This window comes from Astatotilapia calliptera, chromosome 16, assembly GCF_900246225.1.
Source record: "Astatotilapia calliptera chromosome 16, fAstCal1.2, whole genome shotgun sequence".
NCBI classification, from domain to species: Eukaryota; Metazoa; Chordata; class Actinopteri; order Cichliformes; family Cichlidae; genus Astatotilapia; species Astatotilapia calliptera.
Window position 1 is genome coordinate 34,785,255 of NC_039317.1, and position 16,614 is coordinate 34,801,868.

The 16,614-nt window shown below is 45.2% G+C and overlaps 1 protein-coding gene across 1 annotated transcript; it reads left to right on the forward strand.

Annotated features, from left to right (window-relative positions):
• The first annotated feature begins 2,278 nt into the window (after positions 1–2,278).
• Positions 2,279–16,457, forward strand: LOC113008068 (uncharacterized). Its single transcript, XM_026145217.1, has 8 exons — positions 2,279–2,451; positions 6,240–6,360; positions 8,092–8,215; positions 11,258–11,448; positions 11,601–11,767; positions 13,299–13,452; positions 13,728–13,855; positions 14,431–16,457. Exons 1-8 carry the CDS (start codon positions 2,344–2,346, stop codon positions 15,139–15,141), a joined length of 1,704 nt encoding a protein of 567 aa, XP_026001002.1. The 5' UTR covers positions 2,279–2,343; the 3' UTR covers positions 15,142–16,457.
• Positions 16,458–16,614: the final 157 nt, after the last annotated feature.

Here is a 16,614-nt window from a genome sequence, read left to right on the forward strand (position 1 = left end):
GAGCCCAGGGCTTTGTTTTCACACAGCGGGTGAAAGGAAGCAACAGCTGACACGATCCGCTCAGTAAATGTCCTTTTACCTGTAAGCCTGGTTTAGTAACCTGTCCTAATATATTTGTGTTGTATTTCTTATAAGGGGCAAAGTGGTGTCAGCCCTGCGCTGAGAGGGCTGTGCTCATCCATCCGCCCTGTTCTAACAAAGACACGTTTCAGGAACACCTGTAGTTCCCTTTTATTCATATAGCATCAGTGAACAAACACACGTGTTACTGTAAGGTGAAGACCCCACAGAGTTAATGCAGGACAAACGTTCACTCGGATTCATTGATGAAGTGAATGCAGGACTACATGTGTGTCCTTCTCATGAGTGGACACACATGGATGTGAACCACGCGTGTTTGGCTGAGCCAAACAACCGCAGCAGTGATTCGAACCTAAAGTACTCTGGATACTGTTACTGTACAAATACTATTACATGTTTGTTGGTCAGGTGTCCTGTAGGAAGAAAACACGTGAATGTGCATGAACGCGTTTACATGAGGACAAAGTGACTTCAAGGGAAATACAAATCTTCACATTTTGATGTCTGTCAGTTATTTTGTTCATGAAGTTTTAATTTACGAATTTTTGAGCAGATGGTGTAAAAGGTTGTAACTGTATCGAAGTGTAAAGATATAAAGAAATTAATTTAATGAGTTACAGTGAAAACCAGTGTCTGTAAATGATAAACACGACTTTCAGTTTTTCTATTCATACAAATTTTATTGTGAAGAAACGGAATTTTCCGTTTTAGAGTTGAAGGAATGTCCGTAAATAGTAGAGAAATTCTACGGAATCTTCTGTTTTACCGGAAAAGTTCGTGAACTTCAGTAAAAGATCTACGATTTTTTTTTTTACCCGAGCGAGGCCGCATCTGTCCACGCCAGTATAAACCACAGCACAGGATCCACCCACTGCAAATTAACGACACTGCACACTGACAACCCCAACTGCGACTACACCTCCCAGCCACCTCCTCCCAGCTTCCCCGACATTAAAATACCGAACTTATAGACCCCCCACACACCCCCACACCCCCAACCTTTCCCCTGAACAAGCATCCTTTATAGGATGCTTGTTCAAGGCTGCAGTTGGTCCAGAATGCTGCAGCTCGTCTTCTGACACGTACTAAAAGATGTGAACACATTTCCCCGGTACTTGCCTCCCTTCATTGGCTCCCTGTCCGCTTCAGAATTAATTTTAAAATTTTATTGTTGTTACAAAGCCCTGAATGGACAGGCTCCCGGGTATTTGTCTGACCTCTTGCAGACTTATACCCCCTTAGATCTCTTAGATCAAGTGATCTTTTGCTTTTAGCTGTACCAAGGTCGAGGCTGGTTCATGGAGGTGATCGAGCATTTGCAGTCGTAGCGCCTAAGCTGTGGAGTAATTTACCCCTACACATCAGACAGGCTCATACTGTCAATCTTTTTAAATCTTATCTTAAAACACATTTTTATTTACTGGCTTTTAATACAGCATGAGAGTTGTTTGTTAATTCATATTTGGTGTTTGCTTTTAATACTCTAAGTTGTTTTATTATGTATGTTGTATTCTTGTACAGCACTTTGGTAAACGCTCCTGTTGTAATTAAATGTGCTATATAAATAATTAAACTATTAAACTATTAAACTATATGCATGCGCGACGGGATCCCAGAGACAGCAGCTGATCCGGCGGGGTCTGGAGTCCCTACCTAAACACGGCACCCATCCTCCCCTCCTCACCCCCGAACATAACAGCCTTTCCATCCAGCTGGATCGCCGGTGTGGTGCCAGGGTTGGTATCCCCAGACGATTTGTTTCCCCTGCGTCGGGAGCGCGCACAGGGGCTGTCCGAATCACGGATGAACACTATCTGTCGTTTTTAGATTTAGTTCACAAACACTTCTTATAAAGACGTATTACTGCTGAAATATTAGCGGCGTTGGCTCTTTAAACAGTAAAGTTACAGGATACAAATAAATATGAGCCACGGTGTGGAAATGATGCGCCGCGTGAGAACTTTTAATGCATCATTTTCTCCTGTAACCCACAAACACTCATCAGTGCGCGCTCCCGACGCAAGGAAAAAATTCTACCCTGGCACTCTGACACGCCCACGCGTGATGTTAACCACTCAGTTCCTACTGTGAGAGGTCCACAGTTCATCCCGATCACATTACAATAATTTAATAACATATTATTAAGATACAGAAAACTAGATCCAGCTTAAGGAAAAAAAGTCCACGGAGACCAGTGTAGAACTGTGTTGGTGCGGGAGGCTTTTACTTTGAAGGGCGTGGCAGGAAGCGGTGGTAGGTTTGATGTGGAGAGCTGAGAGGAGCCCGTCTGCGTCACAGTGTAAGGAGAGTTTCTGGGAGCTGCTCGTCTTTCTCCGAGGCTGTGGAAGCTCCGCTCCGGGCAGACAGGAGGTGAGTGACCGGGCAGAGGGCCACCGAGGCCGGCCGAGCATGTCCACGACACCGCTGTCTGTGTGTGGCTGTGTCGGTTCCGCAGGGAGCAGTGACCGGCGGGCACTCCGGGGCCGGTTTATGGTGTTTAACTACCGACTAGTAGGGGAGACCGGGGATGGTTGTAACGTGGGTCAGTTGTAACACTTCCAATTTCTCCAATCAGGGCTAAGTTTCAAATGATGTGACTCATCCTGTGCATGCCCAACTCAGTTCTGCTATCACATGTGAAAAATCAGCACATTTTGTCAAACACAGACAATTTAACATGAAAAAAAGTAATTTGTATGCCAAAAAGTAAGTTTTTCTACTTTATTTCAATGTTTAATAGCATTATCTGCTTTGCAGTTAAACTCATCAAACTTAAATTATGTTATTTGTATGTCTATGGGGATATATTCTGTGTAGGTCTTTAGTGCTAATGTTTTAGCCATTGGCTGTAATGTTAGCTAGTTCATGGCTATAGGAGTCTGGGTCAGTTGTAACAATAATGCAGATGTTACCACACTATTACTTTAACTTATATTAAACAAGTTGGGGCAACGACACCAGCAGAGAGAGGTTCACTGGTCACCTTTGTATATGCGGTTAATGCCATTGGCAACACAATTCCTCCACTGTTTGTGTTCTCACACATACATTATGCAGACCACTGTGTCAGACACCGCTGTCTGTGTGTGGCTGTGTCGGTTCCGCAGGGAGCAGTGACCGGCGGGCACTCCGGGGCCGGTTTATGGTGTTTAACTACCGACTAGTACACGCGAGCAGGGGCCAGACTGTGGAGCGGACACCGACCAGCCGCGTGAAGTGATAACAACAACAATGATCATCATGATAACAATGATAATAGGGATAAGTGACTGATCAGAAAGTCAATCAGGGTGTCCGTGGTCACTGAGACTGTGTGTTGTGTTCCTCTGAACAAAGCGCTCATTAAACTAATCTGGTTTTGCCTTTTATTGTTTTAAACGTGGGAGAGTGGACAGGTTTCACCGTGGGCTCAGATTATTATATCACGATCTGTCACTCTGACAAACACCACGCTGACTAAAACTACTGTAATGCGCCAAATCACAACAACAGCGCCTTGAGGCGACTGTTGTTGTGATTTGGCGCTATATAAATAAAATTGAATTGACTTAAGTGCACGAGACTGTCCAGTTATTATTATTATTGTTGTTGTTTAGCAGCACGGTGGCGCGGTGATTAGCGCTGTTGTCGGGTCTTTCTGCGTGGACTTTGCGTGTTCTCCCCGTGTCTGTGTCCAGTCTGGTCTGTCTCAGACTGGCGACCAGTCCAGCGTGCAGGGTAACTGGGAGGCTCCAGCCCCCTGTGACCCTGACAAGGATCACCAGATGATGGATTATCGCTATTGTCACTGTTATTGTTGTTGACTGTGTTGTGAGTAGGGCTGCTCAATTAATCGAATTTTAATCACGATTACGATCTGGACTTTCAACGATCATTAAAAATGACTGAGCCGATTATTAGCCCCTCCCTCGTTTATCCGCGACACCTTAAAGGCCGGTCCGTGAAAATATTGTCGGGCATAAACCGGTCGTGGCGCAAAAAAGGTTGGAGACCGCTGATTAAGAGGACCCGAGGGAAGCTCGGAAAGCTAAGCAGGAGTTATTTGGAGAGGAGAGTGACTGCTGTTGGTTGAAAAGACAGGTAAAAAAAACTTCAGTGGTGTTGCACACTATGTTATATTATTTTTTAAAGTCATTGTTAACCCTTTAAAGCCGGTCAGAGCAGCACGCTCCGTTTTGTGTAACTATTGTTAAATCCCTGTAGAACCGGAACAGCGTAAGCTAGCGCAATAATTTGTTTTGCATATGGGCGATCGTGGCTCAAGAGTTGGGAGTTCGCCTTGTAATCGGAAGGTTGCCGGTTCGAGCCCCGGCTTGGACAGTCTCGGTCGTTGTGTCCTTGGGCAAGACACTTCACCCGTTGCCTACTGGTGGTGGTCAGAGGGCCCGGTGGCGCCCCAGGGTGGCTGTGGCTACAATGTAGCTGCCATCACCAGTGTGTGAATGGGTGGATGACTGGATATGTAAAGCGCTTTGGGGTCCTTAGGGACTAGTAAAGCGCTATATAAATACAGGCCATTTACCATATGAAACCGGAGGAGTTGTACTTACATCTGATGCCATCAGCTTGTCCTCGGTCACGGTTTCCTTCCACAAAAAGCTTTGCAAAAATTGCATAAAAAGCGCTTGCAGGAACAAAAGCATAATATTCCAGAAACAGGCTTCGCCGATCAGCTGTTCTTAACACTTCCCACCGTGAAACAGACGTCAGCGCGAACTATCACATGTCCGCCATTTCCTGGCCAAAACCGGAAGTGACGTCATTTTCGCGGAAATGTAGTTTTTTTACTTGTAGGCCTTAAAAGCCTCTACTGGTCATGTTTGACTTTTCTGAATAGTTGCTGGGATGCTTAGAACTCGAATTGCACAGCTGGAAATAGTTTATTTTGATGCACCTGCTGTTTTCTTTGCAAATTTGCATCATAGGATTGTTTTTTCGTTTTTCCTGCAGTGTATATAAAAATTGCTGTATCTCCAAAATAAAACTATGAAGACACTCAAAATAAATTTCCTGTTGTAAACTATTTTTTGCAACTTTTTTGTATTTAAAGTTTTGAGGGACAAACCTCTTAAATTTCTCCAAGTAGAAATATATGTAAAAAAACCAAAAACGATTTTCAATTTGTTTTTTGTAGTTTATTGCACTTTTTTGCAATTAATGTAGTTACTATGGACTTAATGCATACATATTATTAAAATATGGGCTATAACAGTTGTATAGCAACTTGAAATGCTCCCATAAATGGCACTACAACATGTAAAAAATGAATATAAGCTCTGGCGGACTTGGTTCTATAGTAGGTCTTAAAGGGTTAAATAAATATCGTCAAATAATCGAGATCTCAATTTCAGTGAAAATAATCGTGATTATCATTTTTGCCATAATCGAGCAGCCCTAGTTGTGTGTTTTTCACGTGTGGTTTTTCAAACACCATACAGTAAACCTTTGATGTCCTGGTGTTTCACGCTCATGAACCGTCCTCATCGTGATGTTTTCACTGAAAACAGGAACTGGGAGACTTTCACAGCGGTGCTGAGGCTCCCAGCCTCTGGACCAGACTCGGGGTCCTGAGCGTGTTTCCAGTCAGTCTGCACGGCTCCTGTTTTTGTAAAAGAACGTCAGTTTTTTCTGCAGCTGCCGTCTCGTGAACACTGAGTAAAAAGTTCACCTTCAAGCTTTAACTCTGGTTTCTAATAATGTGGTAGAAGTGATGCACGTGGGAGGATGTGAGAGTGCTGAGGCAGCAGGGCTGGGCTCAGCGGCAGAGGAGGAAGAGGAGGAAGAGGAGAGAAGGTGCCAGACTTGCTGTGATGTCATCATTCATGCTTGATGCAACATGTTGACGATGTTGCCCACAAGTCTGAGAGTCTGTCTCTCTCTGAGCGTCCTCTCCCCTCTCTCGCCGTTTGCAGTGCGTCACTAAATGTTGTCTTTTTAGTGTTTCATCCTGTTTCCCTGCTCTCTTCCTGTGAAAAGGGGTTTTTGTCACCGCTGTCTGATGGTGGGGGTTTTCTGTCTTCAGGATGAAGCGGCTGCAGTTGGGCAACTAACTGAGTTTATGTTTAATTGACTGAAAATCTTTTCTCGAACTGAAACAATCCGAAACATTACAATCGTCTCGTCGATGAGATGTAAATGTAGATGATGTTTCGCTGCAGCTGGACCGCGTGGTGCTTCCTGGCTCTCAGCGCGTTTGCAGACGTGACGATGAATCCTGCCCACCTGTGACGATGGCCTGTCTGCCTCTGCTGCTCTGCCTCAGCTTGCTGCTGCACTCAGGTGAGTCATGTAAAAGCAGTCAGGTGTTCAAATTAGGGCTGCCACGATTTGTCGACTAGTCACGATTACGTCGACTATCAAAATCGTCGACGACTGATTTAATAGTCGACGCGTCGTTTGAAACTTTGTAAGATCCCGAAAGACGCAGGAATAAGTAGCAGGATTTAAGAGTGTAATAACGGACTGAAACAGAAGATGGCAGCACCGCATGTACAAGGATGCCAGCTGCCGTTAAACCCCGAAAAAGAAGCAGCAGCTGTGTCCCAGAATTCATAGCGCAGCCCAGCTCAGTTTCCAACAATGGCGGCAGCTAGTTAGTTTTAATATTACTCTTATTAATCTTTCTGGGTCACAAAATAAACGTTTAACATATTTTCAGGCAGAATGTAGCTGTGTAAACCTCAAATATCTGCTCAGTTTATCAGGACACCACATATTTTCAAAAGCGCTCCGACGTTTTTGGAGACGTCTGTTACCCACTAGCTCGATAGCTAGCCGGGGGCTAGGCTCACTAGAGCCGTGAGAACACCGGACTCCCCGCAAATCGTTTTCAAACCCACCGCCGTCTTTCGCTACTCAGGTTAAATATATATGAGTCACTTAGATAACTTAAAAATGTTATTGTTTGGCTTTTTTTGGTATTTTTTTTGTTCCTGAGTAAATCAGTTTGGCTGAGATTAAAGTTTTTACACAGCTGAATAAACGTCAAGCAGACAGCTGATTATCAGAAGTGTGAGATGCTCCAGAATTTACTCCGGTGTCCTGTTATAAACTACGAATCCTTGAGGCCAAGTCCATAACATGTAACTGTTTCAATTAGATTGATTGTCATTTTAACTGACTTTTTTATTTGAATTTTATTGAATTTTATTTTTTATTTTATTTGTATTCTTTCACTTATTGTTGCATGTGTGTTGTTGCTGCCTGTGTTTGAGTAATTTCTGTAACTGTGAGACATCTGCTGCTGCCTATCTTGGCCAGGTCTCCCTTGAAAAAGAGGTTTTTAATCTCAATGGGATAATAAATAAGGAGTTTATTAAACTTCACCGAAACAATCTGCAGATTTCATTAAAGTTTAATAAACTATCATCTTGTCTTTATTTTTAGTTAGCACAGACCTCAAACACTTAAAGCTGTAAGCTAATGATAGTTATATAAGAGCAGATGCTGCTGGTGCAATAAGCTGTACGTTTTACGTCCAATGGATGATGATCTGATTAGTCGACTAATCGCAAAAATAATCGGTGACTAGTTGACTATCAAAACAATCGTTTGTGGCGGCCCTAGTTCAAATACCGTCCTGCCCCACCCACACACAGGCTGATACCTGTCAGGTATTGTTTTGGAGGAAGGAAGGTTCAGGGTTTAAGTAATCATGGGCTCATCCGATTAGAGTGAGAATAAGCAGTCATCAATCATTTATAGGTTTTGTCGTTTTATTGTATAACGGGTAAAGGAAAGAAAGACACACATGGACTGCTTTCTCTCAGCTGCTGCCCCATGTGGGAGTGAAGAAAGAGTGAGGGGTAAGTGAGTGCAGTCCTTATATGCCGAGTGACAGGTGAGTGCAATTAAGGCCAAGCACCACACCCAATCAAAGGTGAGGAAAAGAAACAAGGTGCATCTGGTGAAGTGAATGTGCTAAAAGGTGAGCCTTTACAACAGGTATACTTTGGATCCTCGTGACTCAGCAGATTGCCTCACATATTTTCTCTTTTCTTCCTCTCGCAGAGCTCGCTCATCCGCCTCCCGCACCTGTTAACCTTTCTGTCGACTCTCTGAACTTCCGCCACGTCCTTCGGTGGAAGCCCGGCGACAACACGCCACCTGGGACAGAGTACGGGGTCTTTGTGAGGTAATTTGTCCGCCGTCTGTCCTCACGTCCTGTCACTCTCAGCCTGGTAACATGAAGACGATGGTGCTCACATCAAACCCCAAAAAACCTCTGAGCTCTGTGGGTGATGTAGAAACGCAAAGTTCAGACGCTTGAAGGATCAAGTTCAAGCTCAGCTGTGACTCCAGGCTTTTATTAACATACACACACACACACACACACACACACACCTGAGATAAAGGACAGGATTAAACACCTGTAAATAAAAGTGTTGCATCAGCTGCGTGTTTTTGTCAGATGCTTCCTGTCGAAGTTCAGAACACGATGTTTTTTCTAAAGGAGGGTAAAAGTCCCCCCGTAGCCTGCTGGGAAATTCCACTGTTGCTTCTTCTTTTTTACCAAAAGAACGATTCAAAAATAGATTTCCTGTTTTATTTTGTAACTCACACAAGTTTGTCTGCACTTTTCTTCAGATCAAAGAAAGAAATGAAACAACAGAATAATTTCATTTTTAATTATATTGTAATTATGCAGCTATACAAAGTTAGTTAGTTACAAGTTTTTTTGTTCATATTTTATAAAATCAGAGGAAACAGCTTCATCTTTGCAGTTTATCCAGAAGAACAGATTTCATGGAGACAGACGTTCTGGTCTTTAGACCCGGTGTCGTGTCCACGTGTGACGACATCAGAAACATTCGAGCCAAACTCGTCGTGACATGGGAAACATAAGCAGCTCGTTCGTACGCGTAAATAAAAAGACAAAGTGTGCTGTGATCGTGAGACGATGGAGGATCAGGTGTGTGAGTGGGGGCGTGACCTCCATGCAGGTTTATGATGTGTGGTAAACATGAAGCAGCCCTCCCTGCTGCCTGTGATGGCGTGCACGGCGTGCTCTGTGGGACGATGAGCCGCCGTCTCTGAGCAACTGCTGCACAGAGATCAGCTGGTCCAGGCTTCAGGGAGCGCTCCTCTCAGGCATGGAGGAAACCCCTGATAACAGACGCACACAGGCTCGAGAGCTTGAACACAGCTTACAGCTGTTTTCCATTTACGCGCACACACACAAAGATGTTCTAGCACACAGATCGTGGTTATTTTGGAGTGCGTGGAGATGAAACAGGAAGTGAAAGCAGAGCGGCGGGCTGAGGTTTGTGGGGACCTCTTCAGACCAGGGTCACCAACCTCTTTGCCCTGAGAGCTACTTTAAGGGTACTGAGTACTCCGAGGGGCGACGTGTCCGACACAGAGCTCGCCTTTAATATTCTAATATTATCAATAACAGATATTAGTGTGTGTGCAGGGACGACTCACACACTGACAGTGGGAGTTCTCACAGCTGATATCTCTGTGAACATGTTTGTAGGAAACCATCAGCTGATATGTAACCATGGAGACTGCCCCACGTTTGTACACGTCCTTCATATTTGAATGAATCTTCTAACATTTGTACCGATCACCAAATCTGTTGCATTTCCATCATTTTTCACGTTTTTCTACACTGTTTGACTTTGATTGTTTGGGCCGCGTTGCTGTGGTGATGATCTCCTGCTGGTGAACCGCGACCTTTAATCTGCTCACGTTTTCAGTCAGCTTCACTGGCTCCTTCTTCTTCTTTGGTGGAATATCTGCCTGGGCGGGGTGCTTTCTCTCTCCTGGGCGGTTTGTTCACAGCGAGCAGCTGGGATGGCTCTGACGCCGTTTCAGTTTCAGCACTCATCGTGAGGGTTCGCTTTACGTTTGCAAGGTTTAACATGAATACACTGAAACTGCTCGTGGCTTCGTGTTTTTCAGCTAGTTCAGAAACTGTGTTCTTCCTCATACAGCGTCCTCGTCACCAAACCACAGCCTGTGGGTCCAACGAGTCTTTATTGTCTTTAGGGCTGCCACGATTAGTCGACTAGTCACAATTACGTCGACTATCAAAATTGTCGACGCGGCGTTTGAAGCTTTGTAAGATCCCAACAGACGCAGGAATAATAGCAGGATTTAAGAGTGTAATAACGGACTGAAACAGAAGATGGCAGCACTGCATGTACAAGGATGCCAGCTGCCGTTTTTTGGTCTTTTATTTGTTCCTGAGTAAATCGGTTTGGCTGAGATTAAAGTTATAGTTTTTACACAGCTGAATAAACGTCAAGCAGACAGCTGATTATCAGAAGTGTGAGATGCTGGAGAATTTACTCCGGTGTCCTGTTATATTTTAGATAGCAAGGAGTTTATTAAACTTTACCGAAACAATCTGCAAATGTCATTAAATTTAATAAACTATCATCTTGTCTTTATTTTTAGTTAGCACAGACCTTAAACACTTAAAGCTGTAAGCTAATGATCGTTATATAAGAGCAGATGCTGCTGGTGCAATAAGCTGTTCGTTTTACTCCAATGGATGATGATCTGATTAGTCGACTAATCGCAAAAATAATCGGTGACTAGTCGACTATCAAAATAATTGTTTGTGGCAGCCCTAGTTGTCTTACAGCTAAAACGCAGCAGCATCCGGCTGCCTTCCTGCATGTCTTAGAAATGATTTTCAGGTTTCACTGAGTCTTCAGAGCCGGTGTGCTGGCCTCAGGTGAGCCAGCTTCAGGCCTCAGATGGGTTTCCATCAGGATCTGAACGAGCTGTCAGAGGGGATAAAACCTGTGATACGTGGTGCGTTCACTTGTCCTGTTTTAGCTCTGAAATATTGGCGTTGTGTCATATTCCCGTCTTAAGCACCCTGAATGCATCATCTTTTATCTGGAAACACGTCTACAGGCCTCAGCAGGTTAAAGGTCACAGCCTCGACAGCACGGCTTAGGTTTGAAAAGCTGCGTCTGAGCAAAGCAGCAGACTTCTGAGCTTTTTAATTAACATCTAAACTCCTCTCTTATTCATGAATGGTAACCTGACAGTAAACGTCCAATCAGAAATCAGCTTTCGTTTGAATCTAGGACCAGCTGGATTCGAGACATGAACAGCTCATCGTCGCTGTTTGAGCAAACAGTCGTAACACAAAGCAAATGTTTCTTTTACTGTTTTTGTCCTTCTGATCTAAAATGTTCTGTTTGTCATTGTTCAGTGAGGAATGGAATGAGTGGGAACAGCAATGCAACATACCAACGCAGCCCCAATGCAACCTAACATCTGGAACATCGATGCCGCTGATGCTACCAGAGTGGGAGTCCCAGTATTACCTGCACGTCAAATCGTTCTTCAACCAAACCTGGTCTCCAGAGTCCGGAAAAATAGATTTTGTCCCTTACAAAGAAAGTACGTCAGCATGAGCATCTTCTGGGTTTCACACTGGTGCATTTGGATTTAAGTGTGTCCCATAATCCAGATCAGGCTTTGATTGAACTAAAATCTCTGGACTGGTTGAATCTTTACCAAAAGGTGACCGCGTGTTTTCTTCTGTTTACAAGCTAAATTAGGTCCTCCAGAGGTCTCACTGGTCGGATATGAAAACTACATCCAGATCAACATTTCACTGCCTTGGCCCGATGACCTGCCAAACTTTCCCAGTATCCAGCAATATTACGGAGCCAGTTTCAGAGTCTCATTTCGGATCGGAACCGATGGAGAAATTGGGGTAAGACATCCATTTCATCTCAACATCAACGTGCAGATTTAGACCTCCATCCATCCATCCATCTTCATCCGCTTTATCTGGGGCCGGGTCGCGGGGGCAGCAGCCTAAGCAGAGAAGCCCAGACCTCCCTCTCCCCAGCCACCTCCTCCAGCTTATCCGGGGGAACACCAAGGCGTTCCCAGGCCAGCCGAGAGATATAATCTCTCCAGCGTGTCCTGGGTCTGCCCCGGGGCCTCCTCCTGGTAGGACATGCCCAGAACACCAACCCCGGCAGGCGCCCAGGAGGCATCCTTGTCAGATGCCCGAACCACCTCAACTGGCTCCTTTCGATGTGGAGCAGCAGCGGCTCTACTCTGAGCTCCTCCCAGATGGCCGAACTTCTCACCCTATCTCTAAGGGAGAGGCCAGCCACCCTTCGGAGGAAGCTCATTTCTGCCGCTTGTATCCGCGATCTCGTTCTTTCGGTCACTACCCACAGCTCGTGGCCATAGGTGAGGGTAGGGACGTAGATCGACCGGTAAATTGAGAGCTTCGCTTTTACACTCAGCTCCCTCTTCACCACGACGGACCGGTGCAGCGTCCGCATCACTGCAGCCGCCGTCTGTCGATCTCCGGCTCCCTTCTCCCATCACTTGCGAACAAGACCCCGAGATACTTGAACTCCTCCACTTGGGGCAGGAACTCATCCCCGACCCAGAGTGGGCACTCCACCCTTTTCCGGCTGAGAACCATGGCCTCAGATTTGGAGGTGCTGATCCTCAACACCAGGGGCTCTGCCACCAAGGAGTTGTTTAACTGCCTCAGTGACCTCGCCTCCGGAAATTGGCGGGTCATTCCCCTCATCCCCAGACTCTGCTTCCTCCTTGGAAGACGTGTCAGTGGGATTAAGGAGGTCTTCGAAGTATTCCTTCCACCGCCTGACAATTTTCTCAGTCGACGTCAGCAGCGCTCCGCCAGCACTATACACAGTGCAGGTAGAGACGCCTGATACCTGACGGTTTGCCAGAATGTCTTCGAGGCAGTCCGAAAGGCTTTTTCCATGGCCTCTCCGAACTCCTCCCACACCCGAGTTTTTGCTTCAGCCACTGCCCGATAGGATAGATTTAGACCTCAGCTGGTGAAAGTCTTCATTCTAGAGTTCCTTTAAACCTGTTTGAGGCTTCAGTCACATGGGCCTACAGGCCGGTCAGCAACCTCTCGCCATCCTGTCCCTGAGCCAGCGGTCGCTGACTGGTGTCCAGGCGCGGCTGTAAAACGCATACAGTACATATACGATATAAAAATGGAAATGCAGCCAATCACAGCAGGCTTCTGCCTAAAAGCAGGTGTCGGGTTGATTGACATGAGGAGACTTTGACTTTGAGAGTCACCTGTCAGAGCAGGTGTTGCACACCTGGTCAGGCCTCCAAAGGTGTCTTCATGGCCGCGTAGAGGTCAGAGGAGAAAACGATGCTGAGGATCACACCAGTGGGTCGTGGACAAATCCCAGATGTGATTTTAATGACACGTTTCCTCCTTCTTTGACTTGCAGACGCTGGAAACAGAAAATAAAAGTTTTACCCTTGAAAACTTAAAGAAAGGGGCGGAGTACTGCATAGAGGTGAAGCTCAACACCAGAGAACTAAACAACCATGAGCCGTCTGCCTGGAAGTGCACCTTCACCACGGCGGTGGACCAGCAGAGAGGTGAGCTGATGTGCAGCCGGTAAGGCGGGCGTTGTTGCTGAATCAGAGCATAATGAGCTGCCACAATTCATCTGCCTCCTTATCTGTGTAAATATGCAGAGGGAGTAATTACTAACACATGCCAGGGCTGCCCCTCTCGCCAGTGGGACTCCTCCCCCAGCCACCTGCTCCACCCATCCCTCCCACAGCACAGCCACAAACCACACCCCTCCGCTGTACTTCGGCTGGTTCAGACGGTCGTCTGCATGGAATAATGTGTGTCTGTGTGTCTGCAGGCCTCACTTTAGGTTTGGTCATCGGCGTCCCGATGGTTGCCATCTTCATCGTCACGAGCTGCCTGCTCCTCCTCTTCTACACGGGAGTCATTTGTAAACTGAAGGAAACTGTGCCCAGAGCTCTAATTGTAAGAAATCCAGTTTCATGTGCACTCTAACACCTGTGGTTTGAGAGATTTTATAATGATGTGTTTATTTCTGCTGTGAAGTTGAACATCGCCTTCATTTCATCCATGAGCGTCTCTCAGAGGACAAAGTTCAAACGCTTTGAAGCTCCACAGTCGTAAAGCTCCTCCAGCATATTGTGATTTGCATTTCCACAGAAGGACCAAAGTCCTTCAAAGGTTAAGCAAATGAGTCAGCTGAGCTGAAAACGACTTCTGTTTTGCCCTGCTGCTCTGTGTATATCTTGCTTCAGTCTTAAATATGATCAACCTATCTCTAATAATCAGCTGTGTACCACAGGCCTTCAAGCTGGCTGTAGTTAAACCTTTACTCAAAAAGCATCTCTAGACCATCTCTAGATCCTTGAAAGAGTAGTTGTCAAACAGCTAACAGATCACAGTGACTGTCCCCAGAAAACAGCTTTGGCTGATGTGTTTGTCCTGCATACTTAGACACAGCTGTGACTCGATGATAGACATCTTCAGCAGAGTTTGCCTCTGTTCCTCCTTCTCAGAGCTTCTTTCTCTTCTCTTTGTAGACGGCTCTAACCAAAGGCTACGTCCTGGCCCCGCAGCCCACCGTCCCAGATCCCATCTCAGTTACCTCGGAGACCGGGGAGCATAACAATCACACAACATCACCTTCTGCCAACATTGACGATGTCTCAGAGGACGACGATGATGGCAACTATGTGAACAGAGCAGTGGATCTCTCCTCGGGGGAGAGCTGCTGCTGTGAGGAGCTGTCTGGCAACATGTCAACGAACAGCGAGCCAACGGCAGCACTGGACGCTGGAAGCTCAAGGTTATTTGCTAAGGTGAAAGTAACGGCGCTGCCTGCAGAGTCTGACGAAGGCCAGGTGGAGACGGAGGTGGAGGGAGCGCAGCTCTGTTTGGTGAAAGAGAGGAGTCGAAGTGGAGTCTGGGGACAAAGTCAGGACGAGGAGGTGACGAAGTCCAAAGAGGACAAGGAGGTGCGGGACATCTCCGGCAATGTCAACCTGTTCTCAGTCACCCTCGCCTCAATGGCTGCACGCGATGGAGATGAGGAGGACGTCACAGGCTTTTTGAAAGAGTCCAGCCTGGAGGGTTTACCTGCCACAGACTCACAAACTGAATCAGATCACCTGACACCTCAAGTATTCCCGACACACACAGACCGCACTGCGAGCAGATGTGAAGGCAACAGCACGGACACGCTAACTGAAGAGGAAGAGGAGGAGTTCTCGCCCTATTTGAGAAACAGATGATACTGATGTGTGCTGCTCTGAGCGTCGATGACTCGCAGGGTCTCCTCGTGTTTGTAGACCAGCTTATTATTTGGTGCTGCAGGTCAGAAGATCTGCAAATGAACCAGCCGGATTTTCTGTGTCCGACTTTTTGACTTGTTTGACTGTGAACGTAAAACTGATGCTGCCAAATGGGGTCCAGACACTTTTTAATGTTGTTTGAAAATTAACATAAGCATTTTAAGAAAATCAAAGGAAACTGTGACATTTCTCTTTCTAATGTTCTTCATTAAATATAGATTTTAATGTTTGCTTTTCTCCTGGTTTCCATTCTCTGTACTTCATAATTAAGTATGGGTCATCTCACGCTGGGTCTCCTCTGTCTCAGACAAACTGTTTTTGCTGCAGTGACTTTAAAACTGTTGCTTTCTGATTGGCTGCCTCTTGTAAACAGAAGCTGGCTGGAGCTTCTGAGATGACCATATAAGGGTATACCCTCCCTCTGATATAATAGAGTCTCAGGTGTAGAAAAAACTGTCTGCAGAAGAGCCTTTGACTCACTTGTTCATACATTGAGCAATGTTTCATATAAACATCCATGGCTGGAACAGAAGATACGTGAACAGAAATTAGCAGAAAAAGAATAATGTGATAATTATTACATTTTATTTTTTAATATTTAAAAAAATGAGTCCTTAATGATTTTTCCATGCTACCTTACATTGGTGTCGTGGGTTTAAAAATTTGACTTAACTCAAAATTTTGATTTAGTAAATTGAAATTTTGACTTACGTACCTCACAATTTTGGGATCAAACTACCAACCTTCCAGTTAGCAGATGAACTGCTCTAACACCTGAGCTACAGCCACTCTACCCCATGCTAATATTGTTGCTAGCCAAATCATAATGCTAGTGGATTTCCAGATTACTTCAGCAGTATGACTGTTGACATTTAATAATGTAATCGGACTAAGCAAAGGTCTGCAGTGGTTTGTTGCAGCAGAGTTGTAACATGAAGGCAGTTTATTCCTACATTAGAATGTAAATGGGAACTTTGTAAGGGCAAAGATGGGGGTTAGCACAACTTCCAGAGGGTACAAAATCAGTTTAAAGGCTTATTTTGAGACAAACCTCCAAACCTTTCAATCACATTTGACTGCTGATGTTATTTGTGTGGTTTTTATGTGACCTCTGGAGTTACGGTTCATTTAGAGAAAAGTCACAGGTATATATCAGCCTTTTGTTTTTTAGTGAAGCAAGAACAAGGATTGATGTACACAACATGGCTACAAGATATGCACTTTCAATCAAATAAATAAAATGAGAACTTACTAAACTTCTTTGTGTTAAAAGGTTTCACTGCATTTTTGGTTTTCATAATCTTAAGGGTTTGAAAATAAGAAATAAAATCGTTATTTTATTCCACCGTGGTTTGTTGCTGTGGTTATAAGATGACCTGCTCGTGAAGCGCGTACACGGATATTTAAAACTAA

Excerpts from the sequence above, each read along its gene's own strand:
- LOC113008068 (XM_026145217.1), top strand. The coding sequence starts at position 2,344 with ATGTGGAGAGCTGAGAGGAGCCCGTCTGCGTCACAGTGTAAGGAGAGT. Across the intron at positions 6,361-8,091 it reads CAGCTTGCTGCTGCACTCAG|AGCTCGCTCATCCGCCTCCC; the intron begins GTGAGTCATGTA and ends TTCCTCTCGCAG. Across the intron at positions 13,453-13,727 it reads GGCGGTGGACCAGCAGAGAG|GCCTCACTTTAGGTTTGGTC; the intron begins GTGAGCTGATGT and ends GTGTGTCTGCAG.